We start from the raw sequence: 18295 nt of genomic DNA on the forward strand, positions 1-18295 counted from the left end.
CTGAGGCTTTAGGCCTGGGTCAGGGAGGAGCCAGCCAGCGATCTTCCGCGGAGGTGGAGGTGGAGGCGGCGGCAGCGGCGGGAGCTGGGGGGAGGAGCCAGCCAACGATTGTTGATGGCGGCAGAGGTGGGGAACCAGGGCGGAGCCAGCCAGCAATTGTTGACTTGCAGTGGCTGCAACAGTGCGGTGATGGGGCTGGTGCCTTCCCCTGATCAGCCCGGTCGACTCCCACAAAGGGTGGCCAGACTGTGGCTTAGGCCCACTCCCCAAGGGAGCAGGGAGCAGGTAGTAGGACATCCCCTAGGGCTCCCAGTATGTGATAGAGGGCAAGCTGGGCTGAGGGAATCCCCTCCCCAGTGCACAAATTTTTGTGCACCGGGCCCCTAGTATCATAATAAAGCTATAAAAACTCATTTGAATTATAATGGATAGAAATTCTTCTCATGTATTGCACTAATGCATTAAGGTACTACTTGCTAACATTTTCTTTTTTCTATTTTATTAATTGGGGTGACATTGGTTAATGAAATTATACAGGTTTCAAGTGTATAGCTCTATAATACATCATCTGTATATTGCATCGTGTGTTCACCACCCAATGTCAAGTCTCCTTCTATCACCATTTATCCTCCCTTTGGCCCTCTTCTACCTCCCCCTAACCTTTTCTTAATGATTTAAGATCACTGCTGAGAGCATAGTTTTTAAAATCTGGTATAACACAGCAATGCTTTCAGTATTATAACATACAGGGCTGTTTGTCCTACACTAAACAGCCCCATGTTTTGTCTGCTTATTTATTTTCTTCTAACAAGGCCTTTTAATTTTAGTTTAAGCTTGGTGGTTAAATTCATGTGCTCTGGTCATGTATCACTTACTGAAGTCAGTGTGATCAATTATTGGCTGTGTGATCTCTGCAAAATTACTAGATCTCTCTATGCCTCAGTTTCTCCATATGTAAAATAACAGAACCAATCTCAATGGAGGGCTGTGAGGATTACATAAGATAATGTGCATAAAGCATTTAATTCTGTCCTTGGAAATGGTAACCCAGATTGAATTTTAGCTACTAATACTTTTCTTGATGTTGTCAGTTAGCTGCCTTGTGAGCTATGGACCCTAAGCCTGAAAATCCACACAGTATGTTCAGTATACTCAGTGTGTTCGGTGAAATAAAACAGGGGCTGGGGGTACAATTTCATGACTGGACTTTGGAACATCCATGGGGTGGCTCTGAGTTTTAGTAATACTAGTTCACCCTGAAGAGAAAAGCCTAAAGGCCTAGTCAGGTCTCACATGACCCTGATATCTGACAGGCTGGTGCCCAAGGATACACAGTAGCACACAACACTTTACGCTCTCTCTAGACCAATGGTCCTTACAATTCAGAGGTCACAGACACACCTGAGAATCTGAGGAAAGCAATGGACATTCTACTCAGAAAAGGGTGTGTGTGTGTGTGTGCACGTGTGCAGGCATGGGTACATACAAAGTTGTACCCAAGGTTACAAGGGGCTCCAAAATCCCAGAAGCCAACCAGAAAGCCCTGGTTAAAAAGCCCAGCTCTAGACTTCATACAACCCAAGCACTCTCAAGGTTAGGTGGCTCTAGCCTCCGACGTTCCCACAGCAGCTGAAACAGCAGGCCCTTTGCAGGCTTGCCCTCCTAAACCGGCCCTGGCCAGATAAACAGTCCTGGGCAGACTGCCACATCCTAATTACCACAAACATCTGCATCCAGGGGATTCCCAGGGGCACTGAGTCAGAACAGGACGCAAGCCTGGTGGTTTGGGAAGCTACTGTATGGCCAGGCCCAGAAGCCTTGCTGATAAGTAGCTGGGGAGTTCCAGCTCCAGGGCAGCTGCCAGCCGGAGAAGGGGACTCTTGGGAGAGGTGAGGGAGGATGGCTAGGCCATGAGGGGAATTCAAAGGAGCTGGAAATCCCCCAAACTCCCGGGACTACTAGGACTTGAACAGAGAAACAAAGGCTGGAGATTCTCCCCTAACTGCAAGGAGATGGCGCTGAAAGGGGGTGGGCAGGTAGGGGTGTAGGGGAGGTGGATGAAGCATGGGTCATAAGCTGGTAAAAAAAACTATTAACCTATGCCAGAAATGTTTAGATGCCATACAAATATAAACACTGACCCAAGGTGGCCATACTTCAGGCCACTCTGTTCTATGAATTGCATTTTGCTTCCAACTGGAGGGCACCTGAGCCATCTCTCTTCAACAGTCCAGCGGGCAGTGCTCGTTTCTTTGGGCTGGGTTTTGCTTGCTTTTGCTCCTCTATCACAGCATTAAAATCACCATAGTGTGCCCTTGTCTTTGTGAAAATAGCTTCACAGCAAACAACTGGTAGACAGGAAAGTTGACATCATACCCATATTTGTAAAAACTCCTGTGTATGATTCCATCTGCTTAAGCAGATGGTTAAAGAAACCATTTTCTTTTAAGCCATCAGAGGCAATTGCTCTTCCTGATGCTATACAGAAACTGTCTGTAAATGGAATCATCACTGTGAAATTGCAGTGTGATGTCATATAACTTTTGAAAAGGGCCATCCTGCCTTTTCTTCATGGGGCCAAAATTCCTGTCTAATTTCATTTGGAGCTTCCATCTTCTCTTTCTTCAAACAGAAATAAAGGTTTTTAGGCAAACACTCGTGGTGCCACAGTAGAGTGGTGTGAACAATATGACTACCCACCTGGTTTAGTTTCTTCTTCCTGCTTGCATCTCTTCAGATTTTCCAATGTTGACAAATCAGTGTGGAAATTCTAAGGAACCAGAAGAAAAAAAATAATTAGAGCCCGTCATACTCCAGGGTTGTAAACGGAAAGAATCTTTTGGGAAGACAAGCGAACAATATCTAACAACATGTTAAATATGCACACCCTTTGGGTCAGTCAAACACCTGGGAATTTATACTATAGAGAGGGTCACATGAATGAAAATATGTGCAGTAAAACATAATATGGAAAAGCAAAAAAAGAGGAAACAACGTAAATGTTAATAAGAAAAGAGTTAAATAATGACATATCCATACAATGAGAAACTATAAAGCCATTCCAAAGAGTGAGGGAGATTTTGTTGTACTGACACGGAAAGAAGTACATGCTGTATTGTTAAAAAGTAGTATAAGATGGTATATATTATTGCTCTTTAATAAAAGTATGAACATGACTGTGCTTTAAAAAAGTACAGCATTTGTGTACATGCACTTTTTTTTTGTATCTACATAGAAAAAAGCGAAGAGCAAACTATAAACGGTAGTTCTCTCTGAGACTCAGAAACTGGGGGGAAAGAATGAAAGACTTTCACTTTTTACATTAACAATTTCTGTTTTGACTGAAAACTTTAAAAGAGACATGCACAACTTTCATGACCATTATACATGCAGACTATCCACAATTTAAAAATAGCAAGAGTGAAGGCAAAAGACATTTCTAGACAAAGACTGAGCAAGTTTACCATTCAGAGACTCAAGAACTTTCTCCAACAGAAAGAAACTGAACACAAAATAAGTGAGATTTTAGAAACAATAGTGAGCAAAGAAATTAGTAATTGTATTGGTAAACTGAAGGAAGTACTGATTAAATGCAGCTAACGAGGAGATAAAAACAAATTTGACAATATTTGACAGTAGTACATATTTTATAGGAATAACACTGAAGATGAAGAGAAGAATTAAAACTTTATAAGGTTCTTGATTATACAGGACAAACACAGAAATACTGTTTTACTTTAGACAAAATATTCATGATGCCTACTGAGATTTTAAAGGTAAAATAACAAAATATACAAATAGGATGAATATATTCCAAACCAGCTAGCATGCTTCTGGATAGAAAAGGCTAATTATTAAAAAATGTCAATCCTTCCAAAATTACGGTATAATGTTAATTAAATTTCAATAACAATATTAATGGGGGTTTTTGGAATTAACGGGGAGGGAATGGATAAAATTACTTTGAAGTTCATATGGGAATAATAAATATCCAAGTAAAATTAGCCAAGAAGTAGGAAATAAAATTATAAAAAATAAATATTTAGGGGATTTTTTATGAGAAAATAAAAATTTACTATATAAACATTATAATAAAAAGACATGGTAATAACATAAGAACAGGTAAAAACGTCTGTGAACCAAACTAGCAATTCCAGAAATAGACACAATAAAGGATGGGATTTCGATGCAAAAGAGAAAAGATGGTTTATTTAGTAAATGATATTGGCATATCCAGGACAAAGCTTAACTGCTACTTCTCACTATGTATAAACATAAATTCTAAAGGTATTAAAGGTTCAGAATTAAATTAAAACCATATAAGTATTAGAAGGACATTTAGGAAAATATTTATATAACTTTAAGGTGTAGAAACTACTCTTAAACAAGGTGAAAAATCTAGACACCATGAAGAGAAAAATCAAAAATAGATATTTTACAATAAAAAAGTTAAAATTTTCTATAAATTTAGTGAAAAAAATTAATCAACATAATAGATTAGGAAAAAATATTTGCAACACACATAGAATCCTTGATATATAAATATATAAACAACTCCTACAACTTGAGAAAACAGCAAACAATTCCCAGGAAAAGTGGGGTGAAGGAAACTCAGAAGAAAGTGAAATGGCCAATTAACATGAAGCAAGGTTTAATCTCACTAGTAGTAAGGAATATACAAAGTAAAAATCTATAAGACACCATCCCCTGCCACCACCATCAGCTTGGTCACAAAATAAAACAATAGAGATGGAGGGAGGGGAGAAAGGAGGAGGGTGGGAGAGAAGAAGGGAACGAATATCTAATATTGGTAAAGATTTAGGAAACAATTCCCATTTTTCCTGGGAATTGTTTTCTCAAGTTGTAGGAGTTGTTTATATATTTATATATCAAGGATTCTATGTGTGTTGCAAATATTTTTTCCTAATCTATTATGTTGATTAATTTTTTTCACTAAATTTATAGAAAATTTTAACGTTTTTATTGTAAAATATCTATATAGATATTATTATTTAATATTGTAAAATATCTATATACCTGGCTGGTGTTGCTCAGTGACTGAGGTTCGACCTATGAACCAGGAGGTCAATGTTTGATTCTGGTCAGGGCACATGCCTGGGTTATGGGTTTGGTCCCCAGTAGGGGACGTACCGGAGGCAGCTGATCAATGATTCTCTCTCATCATTGATATTTCTCTCTCTCCCTCTACCTTCCTCTCTGAAATCAATAATAATATATTTAAAAAAGAGATTTAGGGAAATGGAAGTACTACTCATATATTTCTCGGGAGAATGTAAACTAAGACCTCTTTGTAAAGTAGGATAGTATTAACTATTAAAATATTAAAACATATACCCTTTGATCCAGAAATATTATTTTTGAAAATGTAACCTGTAAAAATAAAAGCACCAGTAGAGGATTTGTATGTGAAGACATTTAATGAAACAATATTCTAGTAGGAAAAAAAATAATGGGCAACAACTTGAATATCTGTCCAAGATGAATGGCTGAATATATTGTAATACCTCCAGATCTATAGCCCTGAATAATTACAAGAGTGAGTTGGAGTTATACCTACCTGTAATGTATTAGTTACTGGAACAAATAAATTGCAAAATAATAAAAGTATGATCCCATTCTGACAAACAAATACACACAGCCACACCCTATATCCACTTATATAGGAGCTTGAAGAAGGTATGGACTGATAAACACCAGATTGATGACACTGGTTATTTCAAACGATGGAAATGGGGACTAGAGGGAGGAGAGAGAATAACTCTTTCTTTATACATCTTCCAGTTGCTTGATTAGTTACAATGAGCACATTCATTACTTTAGGGGAAAATAATGAAGAAAATAAAAATAATAAAAAAGAAACATATGAGAGCAGAGAAAGAACACTGGTAAACTATGTTATACTACTATCCATTTATCTTTTTTTTCTTCTGATTTTTTTTTATTTTAAAGAAAAACAATTTTAAATATAATGTTACAGGCAATAAACCAGTCTCTATGCGGTCTCCACTTTCGGTCCTCAGCTGTCAGGGTTCTCTCCTGCAAGTTTCCCGTTGATTATTCAGGAAGTTTTTCTGTATTTTACTAGTAGTTGTAATACCAGTTCGTTCCTAGGAGCACGTCCGTGCAGCATCCACTTACTCTGTCGCCACTTTTAATCCTCTCCCCATTTATCTTTACATGGAATAGTTAACTGTACTTATTATCACTTTTTTTTTTGGTCAAAATAGAACAATTAAAAAAACACAACTCTATAGAGGGGGGGAAAAGTGTACTTTATTTCCTAAGCATTTATGCCTCTTATTTTGAAAGAAAAATATTTAAAGGAAAAGAATTTCTCCCTTTAACATCCAAAAGCAAGCCCTGGCCAGTAGCTCAGTTGGTTAGCGTGTCATCCCACTACTCCAAGATGGCAGGTTCTATCCCGTCAGGGCACATACAAGATCAACCACTGAATGCATAAGTAAGTGGAACAATAAAAAAACTGACTTTTCTCTCTCTCTCTTCTAAAATCAATAAATACATTTAAAAAATCTGTGCTTGTATAAAACCCACTTTTTTTTAATCCAAAAGAAAGCCTAAAACTTTGGCCTTGAAACTGCCCTGTGTAGGCAGTGTGTGGGCTGGTTCTGTGCTGGTGACTGTTTTCAGTGGCTCAGTGTCCTTGATTGCCTTCCTCCCCCAAACCCAATTAAATACACTCCTGGGAGTGTACAGTCTGCTGGGAACCAAAGCCCTGAAAACTGCAGCAACTCTGCTCACAAGGCTCCATATCAGATGGGTCCTGGAATTTAGAGAAGTGAAATGGATTGTTTTGCAAACCATTTTTGATGGAAGGAGGAAGGAGAGGAAATGGTTTAGCCCAGTAGATGAAATACAAGAAAAAAGAAGAACAGCATTTATAACAAGCTCTTGAAGGAGAGCTAGCTACCTATGCTGAATCTGCCGTTTCCATTATCTGGAAGGTACACTCTGCCTTCCCTGGTAGAATGCTCTGCTTTTAACTTGTTATTTGATGTCAACGGTAATAAATATTTCCTGGAACAAATAAAGATACCTCACATTTCTAAAGCACTTCATGACTTACAAAGCACTTTAAGATATCCTACTTGATCTTTACAACGACCCTGGGATCAGATCAGTATCATTCCCATATACAGGTGAAAATGAGGCCCAGACAAGTTATGGATCTTTTGGGCACACAGCAGTTGTAACAAAGCTGCAATACAAATTCAGGTCTCCAAACCCCAAGTCCAGCAGGAAGCTCAAGTTTGACGTGACAGACAGAAGGAGGAACCACAGGCAAGCCAATGAATAAAAACAGGATCTTGGGAGGGACAGATTCTTCCTGCCCCTTATGAAAAAATTCTAAACTAGGACTAATACTCCATGCCATGTTAGAGGGAACCCTTGCTTATACACTGGAATACAGCTGCCGAATAAAGGAAGGAAAAGCCCCGGCATCACGAGGCCCCCTTCCCAAATCTCTTAACCTTCTCCTAACCTTCCCCTTCACCCATTGCTACCTTCTCTTTCCCTCGATGCGTTAGCCTCCTTTCAGTTTCCCCAACATCCCACATGCTTTCCTGCTTTGGACCCTTTCGAATGTGGACCTCTCTGCCTGGATTATTCTTTCCCACTCTATAGCTCCCCTCTTCCCCCCACTGCCTGCCTTAGCTCTTGGCATAACTGACTCCTCATCTTGGTTTAAACACCACCTCTTCAAGCCAGCCTGCCCTGACTATACTCTCCTCCTCATCCATCACTCACACCGTTCATTTCATAACACCGCTGCCCGTCCTTGTGAGCTTCACGTGAGGAAGGACCAGGCCTGTTTTATGTAACACTGTCCACCTATCAACTTGCCTAGTGCCTGGCAGATATTAGATGCTCAACAGATACTGGATAAATATATGAAAATTTATTGAAGAGAGTTGAAGGTTCATCTCAAATGCTATTGTCCCTCTACCTTCTCAGGCACAGCACTGTCCCTCTGTTGGGGGAGGGACATCCTATATAATAAAAGCCTAATATGCTAAGTTTCCATCCAACCAATCAAAGCGTAATATGCTAAGGCTGCTCAACCGCTTGCTTTGATGTGCACTGACCACCAGGAAGCAGATGCTTTGACCAGTAGGTTAGCTTGCTGCTGGGGTCCAGCTGATGGGGACTGAGCGAGATGGGCCAGACATGCCCTGGGGCCCTCCCGTGGTCCCTCCCCAGCTGGTCAACCTCCCACAGCCCTCCCCAGCCCCTGATAGTGCACTGGTGGGGTCCCTCGGCCTGGCCTGCACCCTCTCACAATCCAGGACCCCTCGGGGGATGTCGGAGGGCCAGTTTCAGCTCAATCCTGCAGGCCTCTAGTAATCACATGTGTTAGAGTTATCCAAGACTTCTTTACCTATTGACCTCTGAGCTACTTATAAGTCTTACTTACATAGGTATTCCCCAGAGCACCTTGCATAATGCCTAACACAAAGGTGAATGAGTTCATGTATATACAGGAAAGTACACATGAAGGCTGCAACCTCTAACTAACCATAGACACTGGTTCCTCCTACCCAAGGGTCTGAGCACCTAAAAATGTGAGCACCTTAGAGACAGGCAAACAGACTCTGCCCAGGAAGAAATTAAAATCAGAACTAAACTTGATAAACAGTGGTAGTGTGTGGGTGAGAGGAGGGGAGGGGAAAGCATGCTAATGGGAGCGTATATAGGTAGAAGCTTTCTGGTGCCAACTGGAAATTGGTATCAGATCTAAAGAAGTCCATGTCCTCTGACCTTGCCACACCTCAATAAAACCAGGTAAGAGAGCCCTGGCCGGTGCGCCAAGTGGTGACAGCATCAGCCCACGCCCTGAAGGGTTCAGTTCCCAGTCAAGGGCACGACATAACTCGCGGAGTTGCTGGGAGGCAACCAGTCAATGTATCTCTCTCACATCAATGTCTCTTTCTCTCTCCTCTCACTCCCCTCCCCCCGCCCCCCACTCCCTTCCACATTCTCTGAAAAGCAATGGAAGAAATATCCTCAGGTGAGGATTAACAAAACAAAAAAACAAAAAATCAGAGAGATGAAATCAGTGGGTGATGATTTAGGTATTTTTCTGAACTGTCTAGCTTTCCTTCCATGAACATGTTCTAATTTACCAAAAAATCAGAGAGGTGAAATCAGTGGGTGATGATTTAGGTGTTTTTCTAAACTGTCTAGCTTTCCTTCCATGAACATGTTCTAATTTTGTAATCTGAAAAAGCAAACCCACACAATAAATGCTATAAAAAGGAACCAACAGAAAATCCAGTGGTGATTTTAGACTACAAAATCACCACCCCTGTTTCCTCGCTAAACTTGGGACTGCAGATTTAGGGTTCTCAGTGTGTGTGTGGGGGCGGGGACAGCATTTTGTGAATACTGCCTTTCTCTGTCTGAAGCCTTGTGGGACAGGAAGGTGCCTGGAGTAAAAGCTGCAGCAGGGGCAGCTCTCATTTCTCCCTAATGCAATGCTGGCAAAGCTCCGAGAGTCAGGAAATGGAGGGAAAGCTTGGGAGTAATCAACCCAGCTCGAGGCCAGGACCTCCACCCTGCAATGATTCATTCACCTGCCCGTATTCCCTGATGCACTAAGAGCTCCACGAGAACAGAGGCTGTCTCCTAGTCAGCCTGTTGCCCTGGCCTCGTGCTTAGTACTGGCTGGCCCTCAGTACAGTTTATTGAATGTCAGAGACCACATCTATGAAGTTCTAAACACAATGGTGAGGCGTTAGATGGGATCAGGCAGTTTAGGGTAATGGCCCTGGCGGGGAAGGAAGATGGTGGATGAGGAGGAAATAAACCAGATGGTCAGGATGTGAGCGACATAGGCGGAATGTACCAGTCAACCTGTAGAGCTGCCCTTCCCCCTGAACCCAAGGGTGGTAACTAAAAGCGGGAGAGGAGGGCAAAAGGAGATTGGCTGGTGTGTTTTTTGAAAGAGCCAACAGAAGGCAAGGGCAGGAAATTTAAATCCCTAGACGAGTGAGCTTCTGCGGCCACCCTCCTTGGGCCCCCTCTCTGAGAGCTTTGTTACTTCCGATCTTGGAAGATTAAAGGAACGCCTTTCAAATAAAGTTAGGAATGCTGGCTTCCTCCAGTAAGAGCGGATGCACTTAAGTGTGCAACTGGGAATCATTCCGCATCCCAGCTGACTGCAGCTTCCAAAGAAGCCTCTCTCCGAAGGAGCAGACACTCAAGTCTTCCTAAGATGTGTGCGACTTCCAGGAGGCAGTGAGCTCAGCTTTGAGTCATGATTGGTGACTTGTTTCCAAGAACTTTGGATTTTCCATGTCTGTCTCCACTTAGGAATCACCTCTGGCTCCTCGTCAAAACAGCAGAATTAATTGGGCAGCTTGGCTTCTGTCACACTCTGAAAGTAACACCTGCCACCAGCTTCTTCCTTAAGAGGCTGGGCCAGGTCGCCTGGTCCTAGGACAGCACCCACTTCTGCGCTTGGCTCAGCACCTGACTGGGTGACAGGAAGTAGTGCTGAGGCTCGGTTTGAAAGGCCAAAGTGGCAGCTCCAGGGCTCATCACAGGGGGTTTCAGCAACGCTGAGGTCGAAGATGACTTCAAATTCCTCAGACAAATGCCATCCTATGACAGAGGGGACAGGTGCCTGTATACACTGGCTAACACTCTCCCTGGAAACCATAGAGCAGCTAATCCCGAGCGTGTATCTGTGTACCAATTAAGTTCATACTAGCTCTATCCTATTTCATCCTCAGGGTACCCTTTGAGACAGGTATATGGTGACCCCCACTTCACAGAAGAGAAGCAGGCTCTGTGAGGGGAAGTAATCTGTTTAAGATGTCTCAGTGAGGAGGGGGTGAGGGTAGAGCTCTTACTGCTACCCTCGCCAGTTTCTCCTTGAACCATAAGTTGTCTAAAGTGACAGGAACTGTGGACACCAACCAGTCCAGGGGTGGAAAAGGCGAATGCCCATGGGGGCCAAGGGACAGGCTGGAGACCAGAGAGTGCAATAGACTGGGCAAGGGAATGGCACAGATGGTGATAAATGAGAGAACACACCCACCTAAAGACATTCAAATTCAAATAAAAATAAAAACCCAAACCACTCTGACTTCTGACTCTGCTTCACGCTTCATTTCACGATGGAGAAGCTGAGATTCGGAAGGTGATACAGGAAAGCCAGTGCAGTGCAGTGGGAATTCAGGCCTCAAGGAGGGCCAGCTTTCCTGGGAAATGCAGCTATTTATTACCTGTTCGCTGTTAGCTGAGAGACCCAGGGCAAGTGACTTCACCTCTGTGACTCTTCTATGTGTAAAATGAAAATAACCTCTGCTTCACATCATTGCTGTGAAGACTGAAAGGAATCAAAACACAGGGTGGGGCAAAGTAGGTTTACAGTTGTTAATATGTGAAACACAGAGCTTATTCGTGTGTTATTATTTATTAATTATTGTAGCCCTGGCCAGGCAGCTCAGTTGGTGAGAGCATCCTCCCGATACCCCAAGGTTTCGGGTTCAATCCTAGATCAGGGCACATACAATAATCAACCACTGAATGCGTGTGAATATGTGGAACAACAAATAGATGTTTCTTTCCCTCTCTCCCACCTTTTCTCTTTCTAATAAAAAAGACTGTATTACTTTCCACATGAACAACTGTAAATCTACTTTTGCCCCACCCTGTTTGCAAGATGCCCAGCCCTGTGTGTGACATGTATTTCAGGGAGATATGAAAGCCAAGCAAGAACTTGGGACATAATAGTCTCTTCCACAACGTACCTCCTCTCCTGAGATGCCCTAAACGTTCTGTGGGGCAGGTGGACTCTCTGAGGATGAGCACACGAAGACAGTGCTGACAGCACAGAACAAGAAACTAAAGCCACCTCATCCGGAAGGCCTGGAGCGCGGGGTGTGAGCATCCCACCACACTTCCACTCCCCCACCCCAGGCAGGAACCACAAGGACCACGTGGGCACTTACTTCCAGAGTACTATCTCCTCATCACCTCCTTAGGAGGAGAGGTTACTTTATAAATTATCCAAAGGCTTGAGATCCTGGGGGGCTGGAGGGAGGTGGAAGGAGGTCCTGGCCTTCCCACTGCCCATGCCCCTGGGGAGTTCCATGGCAGCAACAGGCCACTTTCAAAGGCTGAGGGGCTTTGAGAATCCTACTGGAAACACAGATCTTCATTAATGCAAACAGTTTTTAAATGCCACGCCTTCCTGAGGGTTAGGGTCTATGATGGCCTTAAACATAAAAATCCCTGAATCACCAAGACCTGGAACCTTTCTGTTGGGCACACAGCAGTTGTAACAATCTGCTTTTGCTTATCTTTCTTTGTGACATCTGCCTTTGCTTGTCTTTGTGCTTTGCTCCCACTGTCCTGTCCAGGCAGCGGTAGAGGCTGTGCCGAGGTGAAATGAAGGGAAGGGAGCAAGTAAAGGATCCTCCCCCTTCCCCCCCTTTCCCTCCTTCTCTCTTGCCAAGCTAGGACTTAGAGCGTGGGTGTTTAGTTAAAATTCGGTCACTGTCTCCTCTGTACCTATGTGCCAGGCTCTCCACCAGGCAGTGGGGTGCAGAGACATAGTCTCTTCTGTAACCTAGAGAGAGGGTGCATACGGTCTAGCAGAAACACAGTGACCTGAAGTCATGCCAGTGATTCTGTAAGCACAGTTCAGGTCAACACTTGGAAGGAGTTCAGGATAATATGGGAACATACAGTGGAGACACCGCAGTCAGTAGAGTCAGGGAATGATCTGACCACCTACGTGATGGAGGGATGACCATAACATGGAGTGTGGCACTTAGGGGTTGCTCCGTCATGTTAAGTCCCTCTCCTCCCCCTGTGTGTGAGCATGCGCACGCACCCGCGCACTGAAACTTTCTCTTTCTTCAGGAACACCAAACCTGACAAAACCATAAAAACTCGGAAATAACTTAATGTTGCCTGTTTTGTGTCCTCTTTTTAACTCTCCCAGAGGCACCAGTGTGTGGGCACTCTGGGATGCGGACAACCAAGGGCACTCTGCCTCTCAAGCCCTAAGGGCTCTCCTCAAAGGGGAAAGGAACATTGATGGCTCATTTCAAGCTGAATTTGGGACTACAGCGATCATCTAGATTCGCCCCCTCATTTACATACAAACGAGGAAACTGAAGCCTGAGACACACTTGCCCAGGGTCACACAGTTCCCTCCGTGGCCCTTCTAATATAGGGTGGCTCTTTGTTTTCTCCTTAACTGCGATTCTTCAACTACTTTTACTTGCAAGCAGGGGAGGTGGTGACACACAGCAGCTACAAGCCATGCGAGAACCCTCCACTCAGGCACCCTCCGGGTTCATTAAAATCCTGAAAACACACTGGACAAATAAAATGCCCCTGGGCTTACAAGTTCTGTTTCTTTTCTAGGCATAAACAGCAAATTTCTAAAAGGAAGCAATAGAGAGATCACAAAGCCAAAGTTAAAGATTTCCAAAGCTTATTCCCATCTTGGCATTGCCCACGCAGCCAAGGCAGCACTGGGGTATATGTGATGAGATAACTTCACAAAATCTAATCAGACCTGTATCTTACATTTAAAATATCCATCTTATGTCTAAGGGTAAGTCTCCACTATATGAGGAAAACATTGTAGGAAATTTTCACTTTGAGAGACATTTCTCTCTGGACTGTTTAAAAAGTTTTGTACTATCTTTGTAATCAGAAAAAACATATAAAAGTTTTACAAACCCCAATTTCTAAGGGAGGATTTCTTCACCCATAATTTGACGCAAGGAGCTGCTCTTAAAGCTCTAGATACTCTGCCAATGTTCTTGCGTAAAAAGTAACACAGCATTTGAATGGAGCCCATCTGTGAGACCTGAGGCTCAGACTCGAGCCAGAGGTTCTCAACCTGTGGGTCGAGACCACTTTGGCGGTCGAACGACCCTTTCACAGGGGTCGCCTAAGACCATCCTGCATATCAGATATTTACATTACGATTCATAACAGTAGCAACATTACAGTTATGAAGTAGCAACGAAAATAATTTTATGGTTGGGTCACAACATGAGGAACTGTATTTAAAGGGCCAGAAGGTTGAGAACCACTAGGTTGAGTCTAGTCCTAAGCAGTTTCAGACAAAGCCATAATTTTCAGAGCAATAATATATCATAATATAAAAATAGACACTTTGTGACCAACAAAAGCAAGCTCTCCAGAGAGCTCTGCCTGCAAGCTCTGCTTCTCCCGGGGGTGGAGAACGAAGTTCTACTCACGAGAGCAAAGAGTTTCTTCAAAGTCCGGGGGTCCTCAGTCAGAGGTGCAGGTAGAATTTAAGAAACCAGGATTCAAAACGCCTCCCTTTTGAGGATAAACCTCCCTTGTGAGCAGACCAGGCAGGATTCTCTCTTACCCTTTCACTCTTCCCTGTGTCTGCTAAATAAAAGGCACTTCGAGGTTTTAGTGGGTGTTTCCCACGTCTCCGGCCAAGTAAGTCCCCATTTGTTGTAATTCAATGCTCAGCCTGATGATGTCAACCGCTCAGCTCCCCAGCTCAGTTTCCACCTCTCCATCCACAAGAGAGATCCATTTCCTTTGGACAATGAGCCAGGGGGCTGTAACTACATCCCGAGCCTTCGTCACACTTGCCTAACATCCTTCCTTCAATTTTCAACACTGTGGCCTTACTGACAAAAGGCTTTCTATCCACTCACTGCCGGGCTCCCGGCAAATCCCTTTGCCTCTGTCACTGTGGGCCACCTAGTTTGCTCTGCAGTATTTTAACTAATGTCTTTGGTATATAATACACCAGGTTAGGGTGGAGAGCTGCTTCTCAGCCCACCCCCATCTCTTTTTTCCTGCTCAATTTTTCAAGTTGCTTAATGTCCCCAAAGTTTTCTAGGTGCATGCTGGGCACAGTGCGTGCGTGCATGCGTGCGTGCGCTTTTCCTTCACTTCGGGGAATGACACGTGCCCACATCCAAGGCTTGAGAGCGCTGGTCTTAACTTGAGGAACTGGATTCTGATCTTAGTCACCCACCCAACTGAATGAACAGCCTTAAGTGAGTCACCCCTCTCTCTGGAACTCAGTTTCCCCATCAATAAAACGGCTTTGATGTCTTCCCCTTCTGCAATTCAGTGACTGAGGAGCTTAACAAGTGCAAAGGAATTTTACCACAAGCTGACTAACTCCACGCTTGAGGGAGGGAAGAACCCAGGATAGTCACAGGACACTGCTCAAGAGGTCAGGCTCAGCCTGGCTCCTAAACCCCCTTTATTTAGCAGAACTGTTTCTCTGGGAGAAAACCCGAAAGAATTCACTAAACAAATCCCGGGGGACACCGAAAGAGGCAGCATAAACTGGAAGATAAGATAAAGAAGCAAGAGAATTTAACTACCCTTAGGGACTGACACGGAACAGTAGCGGCTACAAGAGATAATAATTGCTTGCATTTGTAGAGTGCTTGGTGGGAAGACATATAAGACTCTCTGCTTTAGTGTGCAGTGGAAAGCAATGACATGTATAGTGATTATCAGCATCAATTTAGGAGCCAGAGACATGGATCTGAGTCCTGTGCGACTACTTCAGGGTGGTTTTTGTTTTTTTTGTGTGTGTGTGTGTGTGTTTTTTACTGTAAAATGGAATGCTAGGGCCTCCATTTTAGGACTGTGAGAATTAAATAACATGTAATGGAACTGTAAGTTTTTGACACATGCTAAGTGTTGACAGATGGTAGCGCTCATTGCTGTAGTACATAACCTCATTTGATTCTCATTTGATGAGAATGAGGTACCCAGCGGCTACACTATTCATCCCCTTTTCCTGAACAGGAAAATGAAACACAGAGAAGTGACATTCCCGAGGTCACACAGCTCAAGATGAAAGGGCCAGACTTGGAAAATGAGTCTTCATGAGGCCAGCACACATGCCAATGCTACTTCTCAGAATGGTTATTTCACCGAGTCTGGCCCTTATTTCTAACTGGGATCATCTCTTCTTAGAAAAATGAGTGAGGCTTATTAAAACAAATGGGCAAGGTTGGGAGGGAGAGTTTTCCTGGGGTCAGCCAGGCCAGGGATGGGGAGAGCTGGGCAATCTTTTGCTTAAAGAAAACATTTGGGGCCACTAAGAGGTGGTGCTTACTTGTTTTACTACCAAAATACTGTGTGGCCTGGAAGCAAGACTGGGCTTCAATTGCCTCTCCCCCAAAGAGGCAGATCTGATTTGTCTTAAAGCTATTTGGATGGGAAGTTGGGGTTGGAGCTCTATTGGTAAAGAAGAAGCTATTTATAGGTGTGGGTAAGGATGTGGTCGTTTGTAACTTAACCAGAATTTTAATTAGTTCTCAGAAAATTTTGATGCTCATCAAAAAAAGGCCAGGCCAGCAGGCTACATATAGGGTGGGGCAAAAGTAAGTTTACAGTCCTTTGAATGGAAAATAATACAGTAATTAATAAATAATACAGGAGTAAACTATTTCATGTATTCACAACTGCAAACCTACTTTGCCCCACCTTGCAGTTTGCCAACCTGAAGGCTTTCCCACAGCTGGTATGAGACTGCAGTGGAATAAAAAGAGGACCAGCCTGGTCCCCAGGGAAGCAGCAGGTAATGGCTCAGAGACCTGGGCTTCCTGTTCCTCGCTGTGTATGGCCTTGACCTAGCTGTGTATGTGCCTTGGTTTCCCACTGTAAAACAAGAATTAAAATGACACTTACCCTGCAAAATTCTTAAGTGGATGTGCCTGACACATACTACAAGTTAAAAAATACTTGCAAAAAGAAGCTGTAGCATCTTTTTTTTTTTAAATATATTTTATTGATTTTCTACAGAGAGGAAGGGAGAGAGATAGAGAGTCAGAAACATCGATGAGAGAGAAACATCGACCAGCTGCCTCCTGCACATCCCCTACTGGGGATGTGCCCGCAACCAAGGTACATGCCCTTGACCGGAATCGAACCCGGGACCCTTCAGTCCGCAGGCCGACGCTCTATCCACTGAGCCAAACCGGTTTCGGCGTGTAGCATCTTAATTGTAAAGACATTATTTTCTAATTCTGACTCAGTTTCACCATCCTCTGCCCTGAGGATGACGTGACAATAAATGAATCAGGTCAAGAATGCTGGGAAGCCAGAGAAAGGGCCCAGTGTTTCTTAGAACATCGGGATGAGCACGGCACGAAAAGCCTGGCGAGAGCAGCTGGAATGCTCTCAGCAGCAGCACTCAGCCGGGAGGGCCTGGAGGCCGGGCCAGTGTTTGGCTGTGCCTTTAGTCCAGAAGCCCGAGTGGTGTCAGGAAATGAGGATGGGCTCTTCACAGGTCAGTTTACTGACCTCACCCTCAGTGCTTTGAAGCAGGTTTTGTTACCTGAATGAATATAATAGTAAGGAGCCCATTCATAAAAACAAAGATACAGTTTCTTTCTATAACATGTATTTGGTAACACTTTCCTTACAGAGGCGCTGTACACCTGTGACAGAACCCATGCAGAGGACCGTGACACCAGCAGCACACTCATTTTGTCTCTGACAGCGGCAGATGTACTTTGGGGCCATGCCTGGTGCTGAGCTCTCTATAAATACCACTTTATGTCATCCTCCCCACAATCAGGTGCAGGAGGTATTATTAATATTCTCATCTTACAAATGTGGAAACTGACGTGTGCAGAGACTGACCAGCCTACAAAGGTGCACTGGGTAAGTGACAGAGCCCATGCTGTATTTTTAAGTCCCTGACTCACAGCCAGCACGATCGGCTCCACTGGAGGACAAAGGAAACTTCGGCTGCCTCATAGCACAGAGCTGGCCCGAAGGGCTCAGCCCCTTCACCACAGAGCTGCCCTAATTCTCACCCCCTCACCCCTTGTCTGGAAGGAGTTTCTCCCTCCTCTGAATTTCCTTAGTACTTTATCTGTTTCTTAAGAAACTTTTCCTCTTCTCTTTTGAGGCATATTTATTTCTGGGCAGACCTTATTCCTCTGCTATAATTTGAGCTTCTTAAGGAAAAGATCCGTGTCTAATTTATGAGCATTTTGTACATACTATGAGACACTATTAAAATAAAAAATCCATAAACAAAAACTTTTATCAAATGTTTACCATATGCCAGATAATAATCTAATATAATCATAATTGATTATAAAAAATAGCAAAATATAGAAGAACAGAAAAAAGGGAGGAAAATCACCCATCATCCTACCACTCAGAAATAACCAGTTATTCTCATGGGGTACAGACACAGAAAGAATCACACCTACACTCAAAACAATGTTTTGAAATCAGGCACTTAAGTCATTTG

The 18295-nt window shown here is 43.4% G+C and overlaps 1 protein-coding gene across 3 annotated transcripts in view; it reads right to left on the bottom strand.

Annotated features, from left to right (window-relative positions):
* The window catches only part of PKIG (protein kinase (cAMP-dependent, catalytic) inhibitor gamma), a 29197-nt gene extending 14714 nt beyond the window's left edge, over nt 1-14483 (bottom strand). The window contains exons 1-2 of one of the 3 annotated variants that reach the window (XM_005871225.2): nt 14274-14483; nt 2701-2770 (exon numbers count right to left, since the gene is read on the bottom strand). Coding sequence is in view for 1 of the 3 variants with exons in the window: in XM_014543716.1 (XP_014399202.1) it covers nt 2701-2770; nt 3465-3467 (73 nt within the window). In the remaining 2 variants the exon portion in view is untranslated. Of the gene's footprint in view, nt 1-2700; nt 2771-3464; nt 3484-14273 lie in introns of those variants that run through there. The other 2 variants (XM_014543717.1, XM_014543716.1) reach the window with 2 other exon arrangements.
* Nucleotides 14484-18295: the final 3812 nt, after the last annotated feature.

Source organism: Myotis brandtii, unplaced genomic scaffold, assembly GCF_000412655.1.
Source record: "Myotis brandtii unplaced genomic scaffold, ASM41265v1 scaffold333, whole genome shotgun sequence".
Taxonomy (NCBI): domain Eukaryota; kingdom Metazoa; phylum Chordata; class Mammalia; order Chiroptera; family Vespertilionidae; genus Myotis; species Myotis brandtii.